At 41.6% G+C, this 17,107-nt stretch overlaps 1 protein-coding gene across 5 annotated transcripts in view; it reads left to right on the top strand.

Annotated features, from left to right (window-relative positions):
• shoc2 (SHOC2 leucine rich repeat scaffold protein) overlaps positions 1-17,107 on the top strand; it is a 141,450-nt gene that overhangs the window by 66,738 nt on the left and 57,605 nt on the right. For all 5 annotated transcript variants that reach the window (XM_043713094.1, XM_043713090.1, XM_043713089.1 and 2 more), the window contains one exon: positions 15,433-15,570. In XM_043713094.1, the coding sequence (XP_043569029.1) occupies positions 15,433-15,570 (138 nt within the window). The remainder of the gene's footprint in view (positions 1-15,432; positions 15,571-17,107) is intronic.

Raw genomic sequence — 17,107 nt, 5'->3', positions numbered from 1 at the left:
AAGACTTGTAAGGCAAGACCTCCCCTTCACAAATCCGTGCTGGCTGTCCCTAATCAAGCAGTGTCTTTCCAGATACTTATAAATCCTATCCCTCAGTACCCTTTCCATTACTTTACCTACCACCGAAGTAAGACTAACTGGCCTGTAATTCCCGGGGTTATCCCTATTCCCTTTTTTGAACAGGGGCACAACATTCGCCACTCTCCAGTCCCCTGGTACCACCCCTGTTGACAGTGGAGATGAAAAGATCATTGCCAACGGTATTGCAATTTCCTCTCTTGCTTCCCACATAATCCTAAGATATATCCCGTCAGGCCCGGGGGACTTGTCTATCCTCAAGTTGTTCAAAATGTCCAACACATCTTCCTTCCTAACATGTATCTCCTCGAGCTTACCAATCCGTTTCACACTCTCCTCTTCAACAATACGTTTCCATTGCTGCTGATCCCCTTGCTGTTTGTGGTGCCCATACATGATAGGGACTTAAACGTAGAAGGTATGATCAAGAAGGTCACAGATAACATGAAAATTGGTAGCATAGTAAATAGAGAAGAGGATAGGTGTAAACTGCAGGAGGATTTAAATGGACTCATGAGGTGGGCACAGTATGGAATGGAATTCAGTCTGGAAAGGTGAGAGATAATTCACTTGGGGAGGCAGACTAAGCAAGGGATTCCACTATAAAGGGTAGGACCCTGGAAACGACTGAATATCAGGGGGACCTCAGTGTGCACATCCACAGATCCCTGAAGGTAGCAGGACAAGTATATAAACAACAGAGAAGTGGGCAATAGGAGCAGGATTGGTCATTCAGGTCTTCAGCCTGCTCCATCATTCAGTATGATCATGCCAGGTCACCTAATTCAGTACCCGGTCCCGTTTTCTCCTCTTATTCTTTGATCGCTGTTGCCCTAAGAACTATATCTCTGCCTTCTTGAAAACATTTAATGTTTTGACCTCCCCTTCTTGATTATACCTTTCTGTGACAGAGAATTCCATAAACTCTGCACTCTGAGTGAAGAAATTTCTTATAGAGTCATTGAGATGTACAGCATGGAAACAGACCCTTTGGTCCAACCCGTCCATGCCGACCAGATATCCCAACCCAATCTAGTCCTACCTGCCAGCACCCGGCCCACATCCCTCCAAACCCTTCCTATTCATATTTCAAAGGAATTTGGATGAGTATGTTGCAATTGTATCAGCCTCCACCACTTCCTCTGGCAGCTCATTCCATACGCGTACATCCCTCTGCATGGAAAAAGTTGCCCCTGAGGTCTCTCTTGTATCTTTCCCATCTCACCCTAAACCTATGCCCTCTAGTTCTGGACTCCCCGACCCTAGGGAAAAGACTTTGCCTATTTATCCTATCCATGCTCATAATTTTATAAAACTCTATAAGGTCACCCCTCAGCTTCCGACTCTCCAGGGAAAACCGCCCCAGCCTGTTCAGCCTCTCCTTATAGCTCAAATCCTCCAACCCTGGCAACATCCTTGTTAATCTTTTCTGAACTCTTTCAAGTTTCACAACATCTTTCTGATAGGAAGGAGACTAAAATTGCATGCAATATGCCAACAGTGGCCTAACCAATGACCTGTACAGCCACAACATGACCTCCCAACTCCTGTACTCCATGCTCTGACCAATAAAGGAAAGCATCCTATCTATCTGCGACTCCACTTTCAAGGAGCTATGAGCTTGCACTCCAAGGTCTCTTTGTTCAACAACACTCCCTAGGACCTTACCATTAAGTGCATCAGTCCTGCTAAGATTTGCTTTCCCAAAATGCAGCACCTTGCATTTATCTGAATTAAACTCCATCTGCCACTTTTCAGCCCATTGGTCCATCTGGTAAAGATCCTGCTGTAATCTGAGGTAACCCTCTTCGCTATCAACCACACCTCCAATTTTGGTGTCATCTGCAAACTTACAAACCATACCTCTTATGCTCGCATCCAAATCATTTATATAAGTGATAAAACGTAGAGGACCTAGCATCGATCCTTGTGGCACTCCACTGGTCACAGGCGTCCAGTTTGTCTTCTACCTTTGAGCCAGTTCTGTATCCAACTGGCTAGTTCTCCATGTATTCCGTGAGATCTAACCTTGCTAACCAGTCTCCCATGGGGAACCTTGTCGAACGCCTTATTGAAGTCCATATAGATCACATCTGCCCTCATCAATCCTCTTTGTTACTTCTTCAAAAAACTCAATCAAGTTGTGAGACATGATTTCCCACGCACAAAGCTATGTTGTCTATCCCTAATCAGTCCTTGCCTTTCCAAATCCATGTACATCCTGTCCCTCAGGATTCCCTCCAACAACTTGCCCACCACCGAAGTCCGGCTCACTGGTCTATAGTTCCCTGGCTTGTCCTTACCACCCTTATTAAACAGTGGTACCACGTTAGCCAACCTCCAGTCTTGATGATACAAATATCTCAGTCTCAAGTGTTTTTAAAAGAAATTTCCTCCATTCCTTGTCCCCAAATTTTAGGCCCCTTAATTGTGGCAATGAATGAATGTCAAAAGGAGAGTTATGAGAGTCTTTGTTCCATATAATCCTGTCCCTGTGTTCCAAGTGATCTGCAATTAATTATTTTATAATGGACTCTTATATTTTCACTACTATTGATGTCAGGCTAACCATTCTATAATTTCCAGTTTTCTTTGTGCCTCCTCCTTTAAATAGTGGGGTTACATTACCTACTAAGCAATCTAAAGGAAGTATTCCGGAGGCAGCATGGTGTCTCAGTGGTTAGTACTGTTGCCTCACAGTGCCAGGGACCTGGGTTCGATTCATGCCTCAGGTAACTGTCTGGGTTGAGTTTGCACATTTTCAGCATGTCTGCGTGGGTTTCCTCTGGGTGCTTCAGTTTCCTCCCAAAATCCAAAGATGTACATGTTACGTGAATTGGCCATGCTAAATTACCCATAGTGTTCAGGGATGTGTAGGTTAGGTGCATTATTCTGGAGTAAATGTAGAGTAGTAGGGGAATGGGTCTGAGTGGGTTACTGAAGAGTCAGTGTGGACTTGTTCAGCCAAAGGCCATGTTTCCACACTGTTGGGTTTCTATGAAAATCTTGGAAGATGACCACTAATTCATCCACTCTTTCTCGGGTCACCTCCATTAAATAATCTGGAATGTAGGTTAACAGTTCCTGAGGGTTTACCATCCAAATCCTGTCAATTTCCCCAACACTATTTCCCTATTAATACTGATTTCCTTCATTTCCCCCCTGTCATTAGATCCTGGGTTCCCCAAGACCTTTGGGATGTTATTTGTGACTATCTTTGTGAAAGCAGAACCAAAATTTGTATTTAATTGGTCGGCCATCTCTTTATTCCCAATTATAACTTGCCCTGTTTCTGCTTGTAAGGAATCTTCATTTGTCTTCTCTAACCTTTTTCTCCAACTATCTGTAGAAGTTTTACTGTCGGTTTGTATGTCCCTCACATGCTTACCTTCATATTTCCTTTTCCCCCTCTTAATCCTTTTAACCTTTCTTTAAACCGAAATCTGGACCGTTCCAATCCTAAGGTCTGGCTTCAGCCAATTTGTATGCCTGTTTTGTGGATGTAGTGCTGTCCCTAATTTACCATGAGCCATGGTCAGGCCACCTGTCCCACATTTAATTTTGTGCCAGAAAGGAAAGAACAATTGTTGTTCCATGCATTTTTAAAAACTGTTTGCCATTACCTCTGCACTGTCATCCTTTATGTTCCCAAATTTATCGTAGCCAGCTGATGCCATATACCATGAGTGTATATTGGATGCTTACCTTTGTTAGCATGAAACACAAGAGCATTGAGGTTATGCTGGAGCTGTATAAAATGCTGGTTAGGCCACAGCCGGAGTACTGTGTGCAGTTCTGGTTATCACATTGTAAGAATGTTGTAATCGTGCTAGAGTGAGTGCACAAGAGATTTATGAGGATGTTGCTTGGGTTGAAGGGTCTGGACTATGAGGAAAGATTGGACGGGTTTGGTGTTTTCCTTGGAGTATTAAAAGTTCAGAGAGGACCTAATGGAGATATATAAGACTGAGGAGTATAAGATGGATGGAAGACTTGTATATTTCAGCCCCTGACCATAATTACACTCATTAAAAACTTAATTACATTCTCAAATAGTAGTCTGATTCTGGCTGAGAAAACACACCATCAAAATGCAACTCTTGAAAATAAATTATAAATTATAGAGCAGGATTAGAGAGCAGCATTTACATTTTTTTTCAAGCATTACTTTGGTGTGATGTAGGTGATTATGAGGATCCTGATCTATTTGGAATGGGAGGAAAGAACATTTGGCAAGGTAATGAGTGCAATTTAAGTTGCATTGGCAGGAAAAATAATCTATTGAAGGTGGCCTTAGAATTTGAAAGATATTAACTTCCAAGTGCAAATGTTGCCTGAATTCCTGATATACAAAACATGGTGAATAAGGAAGACTAATCCAAGTAAAGCTTTAATTCTTCCTTTAATGAAGAAATCCTTTGAACTAGATTCTATTTTCTTTCTCTTTCCAAGTTGATAACTGCTGTTTAATGACCAATGATTTTTGATTAGAATCCAGGATTAAACATTAATTTAATGAAGATGCATTTGAATTGAACACCCTTCAAGGCTGTGGTAACCTGAACTGACCATGTGAGAGACTTCTCCTCATCTGAAACGGCAGAAATTGCAAGAGCAAGAATGATCATATGCAGAAGATCTTCAGTGTTGGTGTTTGTAAAAATATATTACCAAAATGCACAATGTGGCAGATGTTTTCATTTAAAGTACTTCTTTCCTTTTTTCAGCTCTAAATTAAACCCAATCAATTGTGGGCTGTGTTGGTCTTTTGCTTCAACTCAGGGCAAAAGCAGCTAAAAGGCTTTTGTGATAGTGTACCTATCTGTGAGCCAGGACACTTGAGATCAAGTCCTACCTTCTGTAGAGGTGTCATAATATTTCTGAACAGGTTGACTCAAAATATCTAAAAGCACCCAAACTGAGTTAATTGACTGCAAACACACAAAAACAAGGATTTAAAAACAAACTGACAAACATTATTGAAGAACTGATGTGTTAGTGTAACTCATTTTGCTAATCCCCAGGATTATATTATTTGTCAGTATGCATGCATCATTTACTTAATGGGTAGTATCTCAGAGCATAGACATTGCCTACATCTTAAAAATGCTTATCACTTAATGGCCTTGAAATTAGTGCTTCCACCTTTTTTATGTCCAATTTCTGATCAAACCTAAACTGATTGTAGCATTGATATGATTCAGAACAGAGTCTTTCCATTTCCAAGGTTCCATAAATTTTCTAAAGCCATGGCAGACACATTGGCATGTAGTGCCATGAGGAAGTGATGATGTGGAGATGCTGCTGTTAGATTGGGGTGGGCAAAGTCAAAAGCCTCATGGCACCAGGTGATAGTCCAGCAGATTTATTAGAAATCGCAAACTTTCGAATAAACCTGTTGAACTATAACCTGGTGTTGTGACTTCTGACTATGAGGAAGTGAGACAATTTTGGTCCACACAGTCCCCATAAACATCAATATGAGGAAAATGATATACCAGCTTGGTGATTATCCTACCTATGATCAGTGACTCTAATCCCATGTGTTGACACTTTTTCATAATTCCTTTAATTTGCTTTTCTCCCATTTATGATGCTTAAATATTGTTAACTCTTCACTCAACTTCGGTGTAATTTATTATTTTGTGGCCATGTTTGTATACAAACAAAAAAAAATTGGTAGCTTGAGATTTCTGTGGTGCAGTTAACCTTTTATAATTGGTTTCTGTGTTGCACATTTAAAGTAAGAAGGTAAAGTTGCATTGTCTTATCAGGCCATACGGCTGTGCTGTGATTAGAGAAAGATGACTGATAGTGGTTTAATCTGGTAACCTTTAATCAGTGTTGGAATTAAACCCATGGTGTTGGCATCACTCCGCATTGAGATTCAGCTATCCAGGCAACTGAGCTAACCGAGAGATGAAATATTGCAGGGTCGTTAAATGAACTCTGCACATTCCATGTGAAAAATAAGCAAAAGCTGGTGATATTTTCAAAAAAATGGACTGCCTCAAAAATAGTCCTATGTATTTGCCTATGACAGATACTATACTGAAAGTGTAATGTTATATTTGTAATAAATTTAGTTGCTGCTAAGCACACCATTCAGTTCCTAGTATGAAGATAGATACGTGCAAACTGAGGAACTAGCACTTTATTACATGTCTATTAGAAGTACAAAATATTCCAGCTGATATACCTTTTTCTTCCTTAATGCATCTGCACTTAAACATAATCTGCCTAAAATGATTCCTAAATAATAGTTCCACTTACTGTCATTAAAATGACAATATGTGGGAGAGAGTGTATTTTGGCTTACTCTGAGGTTTGATATGGATCTTCATGAGCAATAAATTTTCAAACTTCTTCTCTGGGAGAAAAATGGGTTTCTGACCAGATCACCGCTCCTGCATCAGCAAAGGAGAAACAAATTGATTTGGAAAGATTGCATTTTTCTTGATTTATCTTGACATTATGTTGAATTTTAGTTACATTGCATATTGTTATGTAAAGTGGGCCATCAGTATTCACTTTAATCATCTGATTCTAATACCCTGGACCTTTTAAGGATTAAAATGATTTTAAAAAACTAACCTAAATTGACTGCTATGATTACCTGATTAATGCAAATAACACAATGAAATATACAAGACTTGGTGCAGTGAACAAAGTTAAAAATCAACAACACCAGGTTATAGTCCGGGTTTAATTGGAAGCACACTAGCTTTCGGAGCGACGCTCCTTCATCTGGTGATAGTGGAGGGCTCAATCCTAACACAGAATTTATAGCAAAAATTTACAGTGTGATGTAACTGAAATTATACATCGAAAAATTGATTGTCTGTTAAGCCTTTCATCTGTTAGAATACAGTGATAGTTGCACTTCTTTCATGTGTAAATCACAAAACCTTTTTTTAAAAAAGTTGTATTCTCGGGTTAGCTGTTAACAATGGTGATAGCTAGACTATATGTTGAAGGTGTTAGCCCCTTGTTCTCTGTCTATGACCTGATGTTTAGATTGATTCTAATCTAAAAAGTGAGATAACGGAGTTTTACATAAATTCATGTAGTTTTTGAGCTCAGAGTTCTACATGAATGCAAGCAGTTTTTGAGCAAAGTACAATGTAACACTGCAAGTACAAATTCACCCCACAAAATATGTGTGTGTGTCTGTCTGGGTTGGGGGTTGAGAGTGTGAGAAAGTGTGTGTGTAGTGAGTGCAGAGTGTCTTAAGTCTGTGAGGGGTGCATGTGGGAGTATGTGCCTCTGTAAGGGTGTGTGAGGGTGCCTGTGTGCGCATCTGTGTATATGAGTGTGTGTGTGTGTAGGAGTATCTGAGAGTGTGTATAGTGCAATGGTGATCACCTGTAATGTGACATGAACCCAAGGTCCCGGTTGAGGCCCTCCCATGGGTACCGAACTTAGCTATCAGCCTCTGCTCGGCCACTTTTCGCTGCTGCCTGTCCTGAAGTCCACCTTGGAGGATGGTCACCTGAAGGTCAGAGGCTGAATGTCCTGGACCACTGAAGTGTTCCCCAACTGGGAGGGAACCCTCCTGTCTGTTGATTGTTGTGCGGTGCCCATTCATCGTTGTCATAGCCTTTGCTCGGTATCCCCAATGTACCATACCTCCGGGCATCCTTGCCTGCAACGTATAAGATAGACAACGTTGGCAGAGTCACATGAGTACCTGCCATGTACAAGGTGGGAGATGTCCCCACGCGTAATGGTGGTATCTATGTCCACACTCTGACATGTCTTGCAGCGTCTACCGTGACAGGAGTTGTCCTGAGAGCTGGGCAGCTTGCTACGAACAGTGATCTGTTTGAGGTTTGGCGGATGTTTGGCGTGGAGGCGTGGGGAAGGTCTTGGTGAGGTGCTCATCCTCATTGGTAATGTGTTGCAGGTCACGAAGAACATGGCGTAATTTTTCAGCTCCTGGGAAATACTGAACAACGAAGGGTACCCTGTCGGTTGCAGCATGTGTCTGTCTCCTGAGGAGGTCATTACGGTTCCTTGCTGTGGCACGTCTGAACTGGCGGTCGATGAGTTGAGCATCATACCCCGTTCTTGTGAGGGCATCCTTGAGTACTTCCAGGTGTCCGTCACTCTCCTTCTCATCTGAGCAGATCCGGTGTACGCGTAGGGCATGTCCATAGGAGATGGCTGTTTTAATATGTTTTGGGTGGAAGCTGGAGAAGTGTAGCATTGAGAGGTTGTTTGCGGTAGAATGTGGTGCTAAGGTGTCCATCCTTGATGGAAACGCATGTGTCCAAGAATGAGACAGATAGTCGAGTAGTCCATGGTAAGTTTGATGGTGAGATGAAACTTATTGATGTCACTGTGTAGTTTTATCAGTGACTCCTCGCCATGGATCCAGAGGAAGAAAATATCATCAATGTACCTGGTGTACTTTGCTGAAAAACTGCATGCATTCATGTATAACTCTGAGCTCAAAAACTGCATGAATTTATATAAAACTCCGTTATCTCACTTTTTAGATTAGAATCAATCTAAACATCAGGGCATAGACGGAGAACTCAGGGGGCCAACACCTTCAACATATTGTCTAGCTATCACCATTGTTAACAGCTAACCCGAGAATGCAACTTTTAAAAAAAAGGTTTTGTGATTTACACATGAAAGAAGTGAAACTATCACTGTATTCTAACAGATGAAAGGCTTAACAATCAATTTTTCAATGTATAATTTCAGTTATATCACACTGTAAATTTTTGCTATAAATTCTGTTAGGATTGAGCCCTCCACTGTCACCTGATGAAGGAGCGTTGCTCCGAAAGCTAGTGTGCTTCCAATTAAACCTGTTGGACTATAACCTGGTGTTGTGATTTTTAACTTTGTACACCCCAGTCCAACGCCACTGCACCAATGATTTGGAGATGCCGGAGTTACCATTTTAATCAAGACGCACAAACTTGGATGAAGAGGAATTTGTATCTCCTGTTTAACTCTCACTTCACATTCTTCACACACTTCACAAATTGAAGGTTTGTTTCATTCTGAATCGATGAGTGGGAGACAATGTTAAAAATCACAAACACCAGATTATAGTCCAACAAGTTTATTTGGAAACACTAATTTTCAGACTGCTGCTCCTTCATCAGGTAGATCATAGGACACAGAATTTACAGAGAAAGATCAGTGCCATGCAATTGAAACGACATATTGAACAAACCTAGATTGCTGTTAAGCCTTAATCTTCTGTGTCTTTCTCTGAAGATCTTTTGCTCATAACTGTAAGGAATTAAGCAACAATATTTGAGGCTTTTTTTATTCATTCATGAGATATTGGTTTCGCAGGCTAGTCCTGCATTTATTGCTCGAGGGCACTTGAGAGTCAACCAGATTGTGATTGTCTTTGGTCACATGCAGGCCAGACTAGGTAAGAATGGCAGGTTTCCTTCCCTAAAGAACATTACTGAAGTTCACAATTGATAATAAACACATGGTCGCTATTAGGCCAGCTTTTAATTCTCATTTCACCATCTGCCGTTGTGGGGTTTGAATCATTGTCCCCAGATCACTAGCTGAAGCCCCCTGGATTGCTGACTTAACGACAATATCATTGGGTCACCACCTCCCTTGAGTCTTGGTCTTGATTCTTTTTGGTAAATCTATTTCAAAGAAAATAAGTGGAGGGTAGTGGGTGAGTGGCATTTTTGTGACAATGCCTGTGGCTAATGAAGTTGTACAGGATCAGTGTTGGGACTCTCGCTGGGTTTGTGGTATATAAAAACAACTTAGATTTCATTGTAGGAGTGTTGACCAGTATGTTTATGGTTGGTATGAAAACTGGTGGGTTCGTAAATAGTGAGGAGGATTTAGGAGAATCGACGTTTCGGGCATAAGCCCTTCTTCAGCAATTTCCTGAAGAAGGGCTTATGCCCGGAATGTCGATTCTCCTGCCCCTCGGATGCTGCCTGGCCTGCTGTGTTTTTCCCGCACCACATTTTTCAACTCTGGGACTCCAGCATCTGCAGTCCTCACTTTCTCCTACAGGAGGATTTAGTCAGGCTGGTCAATGGCAAATGGAATTCAGTTTGGATAAGTGAGAAGTGATGAACTTTGCCAAGTCAAGCAAGGCAAGGGAATACATGAATGGGAAGACTCTGGGAAAACACCATGGGCCAGAAAGACCCTGGTGTTCATACACACTGGTCTCTTAAGGTAGTAGAATAGGTAGATGGAGTGGGTAAGGAGCTGTATAGGAAACTTGCCTTCAAGAACTGAGGAACAGAATTTGAGAGCAAAGAGGTTATGCTGGTACTGGTTGGTTAGGCCACAGTTGAAATATTGTGTACAGTTCTGGAATCCATATTACAGGAAGTTGTGATTGCACTGGAGAGATTGCAGAATAGATTTACGAGAGTGTTCAGAAGGATATGTCCTGTCCCACTGGCAAGACAGACTCAGCAGAGGTGGCAGCACAGTAGTTGACCTCAACATTGACCGTGGACCGTATGATGTCTCAAGGTCAAGGAAACCACCTGCTGATTCCCATGTACTGTCCTCCCTCGGCTGATGAATCAGTATTCCTTCCCATTGAACAGCACTCTGAGAAAGCACTGAGGATGGCAAGGCCAAAATATACTGTGTGGCATCCGTCTCCTTCACCAAATGTGGCTCAGCATCACGACTGATCGAGCTGGTCAGGTCCTAAAGGACTCAGCTGCTGGACTAAGTCTGCAGTAGGTGGTACAGGAACCAATAAGAGGGAAAAACACATTTCATCTCAGTCTTACCAGTCTGCCAGCTACAGATTAATCTTTCCATGACAGTATTGGTAAGAGTGACCACCACCACATTCCTTGTGGAGATGAAGTCCTGCTTTCACACACAGAATACCCTCCACCGAAAATATTGAAAATTGACCAGATATGTACTAAACACTGAAAGCAGGACAAATCTAATCCGGCCAGTTGCTGTCTCATCAGTCTATTCTCGATCATCAGTAAAATTATGGAAGGTATCATTTAATAGTGCTATCAAGCAGCACCTTTTCAGTGATGCCCAGTTTGGGTTCCCCCAGGGTCCCTCAGCTTCTGACCTCATTATAGCCTTCATTTAACATGTTCAACAGAGGTGGACCAAGAGTGGCAGCCCTTGACCAGGTTGAGCATCAGTGAGTATCAGGTGCAAACTCTCCACTAGTTGGAGTCATACCTGGCACATACGTAATTGTGGTTGTAGGAGGTCAGCCATCTTAGCTCCAAACATCTCTGCAGGAGTTCCTCAGAGTACTGTCCTCGGCCCAACCACCTTCAGCTGCGTCATCATTGACCTTCCCTCCATCATAAGGTCGGAGTGGGGATGCTTGCTGATGATTGCGTAATGTTCAGCACCATTTGGGACTTCAGACTTAGGCTGACAAGTGGCAGGTGGTAATTGTGCCACACAAATGCCCAGGTTTTACGACGCTAGATCTCTAATGACAGACAATATGAATGGGATATCTTTATCCCAATCATTCGGGTAATCCTGACAGTACGCTCTCAACGTGGTCTTCACGGTCTGATGCAACCTTTCTAAATCGCCCTGGGATTCAGGATGGTACGGACTGAATTTAAAGTACTGTATACCTAAACTGTCCATAACCACCTCAAACAGTCTAGCAGTAAATTTGACCCTTAGTCTGACTGAGTCTGTCTGGATAGCCCACACTGTAGGAAGAAAGCTACTAACTCCTCTAATACCTTTTTGCCTTGATACCCCATTATGGAATTGTCTCCAGAAATCTGGTATACACATCCATTATGGGTGTAAAACAAGTACTGGTTCCCACTTTTAGTTCTCTGGAGGGGACCTACACAATCGATTATAACTCGCCTGGAAGGTTTCTCAAATGTGGGAATTGGCAACAGAGGGGCTGGTTTTATTACCAGACTGTGGTCTACCTACTATTTGGCATGTATGACGTGTACAGCAAAAGTTAATCACATCCTTGTGCATTCCAGGCCAATAAAAATGTTTTGTACCTTAGCCTAAGTCTTTCATACCCCTAGGTGACCTCCTACAGGTAGTTCATGTGCTACCTGTAACACTTCCTGTCTGTGTGCTACTGGCCACACAATCTGGTGCACTATGGCCCGTTTCTCCTCTCCACGAACCTGCGGTGGTCTCCAGTTCCATTTTAGGATTCAGTCTTTCAGATGATAACCCTCCGGAATGTTCTCTGCCTCCTTTTCAGAGTACACATCCACACATATGTCTTTTGTTATCTTGTCTTGCAAATCTCTTCACCTTTCAAGACTAAGCACTTCTGTCTGACCCTCTGCCTGTTCAGGTTTTTCCTGCACCATTACATCAAACAGGCTATTTGCTAACTGAACTTCAACTCCTTTGCCTTCCTCTTTTCATTTTGTGCTATGATTTATGATGGTGGGATCTAGTTACTGCATGGTCTGGGAAAATACCAGGATATTTCTGTTTTAACTCCTCAGTTTCTTGATCTTCCTTGAGCTTCTCCACAACAAGGGGTGTCATTCCCACCTTGGGTCCTGCGAAATCATTCCCAAGAACAAACTGAATTTCTGGAACTGACACTGTCAATCACTTCCTGATGAAGGACTCATGCCCGAAACGTCAATTTTTCTGCTCCTCGGATGCTGCCTGACCTGCTCTGCTTTTCCAGCACCACTCTAATCTTGACTCTGTCAATCACTCCCACTATTACTTCCCCAGTCTTAGTTAGTGCTCCAACCTGATCTTATATAGGGGAACGCTAAATTTCTGTCCATCTATCCCATAAATTACCACACTCGCGGGTAACAGATTAGAAAGAGTGCATATTCACTCATCCTTTACTATCAGCGACTGGTTAGTTCCTGTATTTCTCAAAATTATAACTTCTTGTCCTTCTCCCCCTGCTCTTTGAGTAAACTTTACCCACAGAGGTGAATTCTTTGTAGAAATCAGGTACTAACTTAATACGCAGTCCCTGCCCGAGTTGTGGGCACTCTCCTGCAGCTCCTCAGCTCCTCTTGGCGTCTTCTTTACTACCTTCACTAATGCCACTGGCTTAGCTTCTTTTGCCACATCTTTTTCCACCGCGCCTTTCTTTAACAACCAGCACTATGTCTTTACGTGTCCCACTCTGGCAGTCAAAACACCTTTTCCCAGTGCCCTTCTGAAACCATCAGCACTGTGATTTTCTGTGTCCCACTCCATTACAGTGAAAACACCTGAGGCCTTTCACCTCCTGTTGGCCTTCTTTAGCCTGTGGTAAAATCTTACCAGCATGCTCAACTCTTGGCTTAGTAGTATAGGATCTCCCCTTCTCCCAACTTCTATCCCTCACAGGGTGAAAATCTGGCTGGAAGCTTGTCTTACGCACCAGCATGTACCCATCTGCTAAGTCTGCTGTCCTTCTCACTTCCTGAACTTTCTGTTCCTCCATGTGAATTCTTACCATCTCTGGAAGTGAGTTTTTAAACTCCTCCAGTAGAATAATCTATCTTTTGAGCCTCTAATGTCCTATCTATTTTCAAAGCCTGCAAATTGACTATGTTTCATTCTTAGTCTGACCTGGTTCCGTCTTTGTGTTTCTGAACCGTGGTCTATATGGTTCTGTTACCAATTCATAAGCACTTAAAATAGCCTATTTAACCTCTTCATAATCTCATAATCTTGACCCCTCATCTGACAATGTGGCAAATATCTAACTAGCTCTGCCTACCAATTTAGTCTGAACTTGCATTATCCATAAATCCTCGGAACACTCCGTCTGCCTTGCCAATTTTTCAAATGAAATAAAGAAAACTTCAACATCTTTCTCATCAAAATGTGGCGGAGTTTTTACATATATATATATAGAGATCACTACCTCCTTTTAATCTCCATTCTGTTAACTTGACTTTGTTGACTAAGGTGCAACTTCTCAATTTCAAATTCTCTCTCTTTCTCTTTCTCTTTCTCTCTCCCTTTTCTCTCTGTCTTTGCTCAGCCAAGAACCTTCTCTCTCTTTTTTCCTCTCTGTCTTCTGTCTCTTTCTTTTTCTCTGTCCCTTTGCTTGCATTCTAACTCCATTTTCCTCAATTGTAATCAGTTTTTATACCTCTACTGCACTTCCTTGAGCTTCTCCACAACAAGGGGTGTTATTCCCACCTTGGGTCCTGCCAAGTTTAACAGAGAATAATTAATGAACCACTATTTACAATTTCTTTCTTTAATCTATCTTTTAGCTTCCCTTCTATAAAAGTAGTCCGATAAAACTCCCAATTAAATTTTACAAACCAACACTTCTTATCCCAAAATCAGACAGCTGTAGGTTCTTGTCTTCGGGTCTTCATGTGTCGTCTTTCCACCTTGTTAGGAATTTCTTCTTCACAGGTTATTGATCAAGAAGGGACTTTTAAGAGAGATATTCCAGACTGCTTGAATCAACATGTTAGGCTTGGCAGTTCTCCCCTCAACTATTCAATCTTCCCCAGCATTAGGTTCCAGAGCATCGGAATGTGTCATTGGCTTTTAAGATGGTCAATATACTCAATTCAAACTTGATTGGAGTTTAATGTGTTTCAGGTATAATTTAAGCTGATTGGCTGAATTCAAATTTGTTTTGTCTCCAAGCAACAAACTTAGAGTTGTTTGACCCAGTGTTACATCATTATCTTTTTGAGAATGCTTAGTGCTGTGTCCCATAGTTCTGCTTTTAACTCTTAAAGGTATACCCGCATTTTCCTTATACAGGCAATAACCATCTTCAATAAGACACTATCAAATCACCATCCCTTGACACTTAATGATGTTACCATTGCTGAATCTCCCACGATCAACATCCTGGGGGTTACCATTGACCAGAAGCTAAACTGGGTTCACCACATAAACGTAGTGGCTACAAAAGCAGGTCAGGAGCTAGGAATACAGTGACAAGTAACTCACCTGCTGATTACCCAAAGCCTGTCCACCACCTACAAGGCATTAGTCAAGAATGTGATGGAATACTCCCCACTTGCCTGGAGGAGTACAGCTCCAACAACACTCAAAAAGCTTGACATCATCCAGGACAAAGCAGCCCACTTGATAGATGAGATATGAGGGGGAAACAAACTTTTTGCCCAGAGTATGATGAGAATCTGGAACACTCTGTCTGTAAGGGTGGTAGAGACGGGAAAACCTCATTATTTAAGAAGTATTCAGATGTGTCCTTGTGATGTCGAGGCTTGCAAAGCACTGGGCCAAGTGCTGGGAAATGGGATTACAATAGTTGAGTGGCTGTTTTTGACTGGCGCTGACTTAATGGAGCAAAGAGTCTTTTTCTGTGCTGTAAACCACAATAGTAGTAATTGCAAAACATTTGAATATTTAGATTTCTGATATTTTTCTTCTTGACAGGTGAACTCTGCAACCTCATAACACTGGACGTGGCTCACAATCAGCTTGAGCACCTTCCAAAAGAAATTGGCAATTGCACGCAAATCACGAACCTTGACCTACAACATAATGAGCTTCTTGATCTGCCTGAAAGTATAGGTAAGGGGGCAATCATTATCTACTATTGCTTAAAATATTCTTCATACATTGCAGTATTTAATCTGTGCAAAAGGTTAATGTATATTAATCTGTTTATTTGCTTCTGTTTGGTTGTTAATTACTTGTATAGATTGATACTCTGAAATAATATGAAATTTAATTTCTACAAGTTCTCCTTGAAGTTATGAATTTATTTTTTAAAAACCTGTGCTAATTTTCATCATGTCCAAGGCTTTATAGTTTGTGTGCAAAAGTGAATGTAATTTTAGAATTCAGTACTAAAACTCTGGCAAAATCCTTGGTAGCCATATAATAAAAGTGGAATGTTATAATAAAATGAATTTTTAGTTGCTGGAGATCTGAAGAAACTTAAAAATAGATTGCTGGAGAAACTCTTTGGAAATGTCTTCAAAAGCGTCATTTGACTTGAAGTGTTAACTCTGTTTTCTGTCTGCCAATGCTGCTAGACCTGGTGTGTTTCTCCAGTAATGTTTGTTTCACAGAGTCATACAGCATGGAAGTAGAACCTTCAGTGCAACTTGTCTGCACCAGCCACATGTCCTAAACTGATCTCGTCCTATTTGCCAATATTTAGCCCAAATCTCTCTCGACACTTCCTTTTTATGTACCCATTCAGATGCCTTTTAAATTTTGTAACTCCACCACCACCCCTGGCAGCTCTTCCATTCAAATGCCACTCTCTGCATGGAAAAGGTGCCCCTCAGGCCCATTTTAAATATTTTCCCCTCTCACCTTAAACCTGTGCTGATTAATTTTGGACTCCACTACCCTTTGAAAAATAACTTGGTGATTCACCCTATCCATATCTGTCATGATTTTATAAACCTATATAAGGTTACCCCTCAGCCTCTTCCCATAGCTCAAACCCTCCAATCCCTGAAACAGCCTCTTTTTTTTTTTCTGAACCCTTTCAAGTTTAGCAACATTTTCCTTACAGCAGGGAGACCAAAATTGAATACAATATTCTAAAAGTGGCCTCACCAGTGTCCTATACGGCTGAAACATGACACCCCAACTCCTGTACTCCAATGCAGTGACCAATAAAGTCAAGTGCGCCAAACACCACCTTCAACACCCTTCTTTCAAGGAACTATGCACCTGCATCCCAGGTCTCTTTGTTCGGCAACACTCCCCAGGACCCAACCATTAACTGTAAAGTCTTGCCTCGATTTGTTGTACAAGAATGCAACATCTCGCATTTATCTAAATTAAACTCTACCTGCCACTCCTCAGCCCATTGGCCCATCTGATCAAGGTCCTATTGTACTCTGAGATAACTTTCATCACTATCCATTGCACCACGAAATTTGGTGTCATCTGCAAACTTGCTAACCATATCTCCTATATTCACATCTAAATCTTTTATGTAAGTGATGAAAAGCAGCGGACCCACTGGTCACAGGCCTCCAATCTGAAAAACAACCCTGTACCATCACATTCTGTCTCTTACCTTCAGACCAATTTTATATCCAATTGGTTAGCTCCCCTAGACTTCATGTGATCAAACTTGCTAGCC

The sequence above is a fragment of the Chiloscyllium plagiosum genome, chromosome 22, assembly GCF_004010195.1.
Source record: "Chiloscyllium plagiosum isolate BGI_BamShark_2017 chromosome 22, ASM401019v2, whole genome shotgun sequence".
Classification (NCBI taxonomy): domain Eukaryota; kingdom Metazoa; phylum Chordata; class Chondrichthyes; order Orectolobiformes; family Hemiscylliidae; genus Chiloscyllium; species Chiloscyllium plagiosum.
Note: the sequence above shows the minus strand (reverse complement) of the source record. Positions and strands in the feature narration are given on the sequence as shown.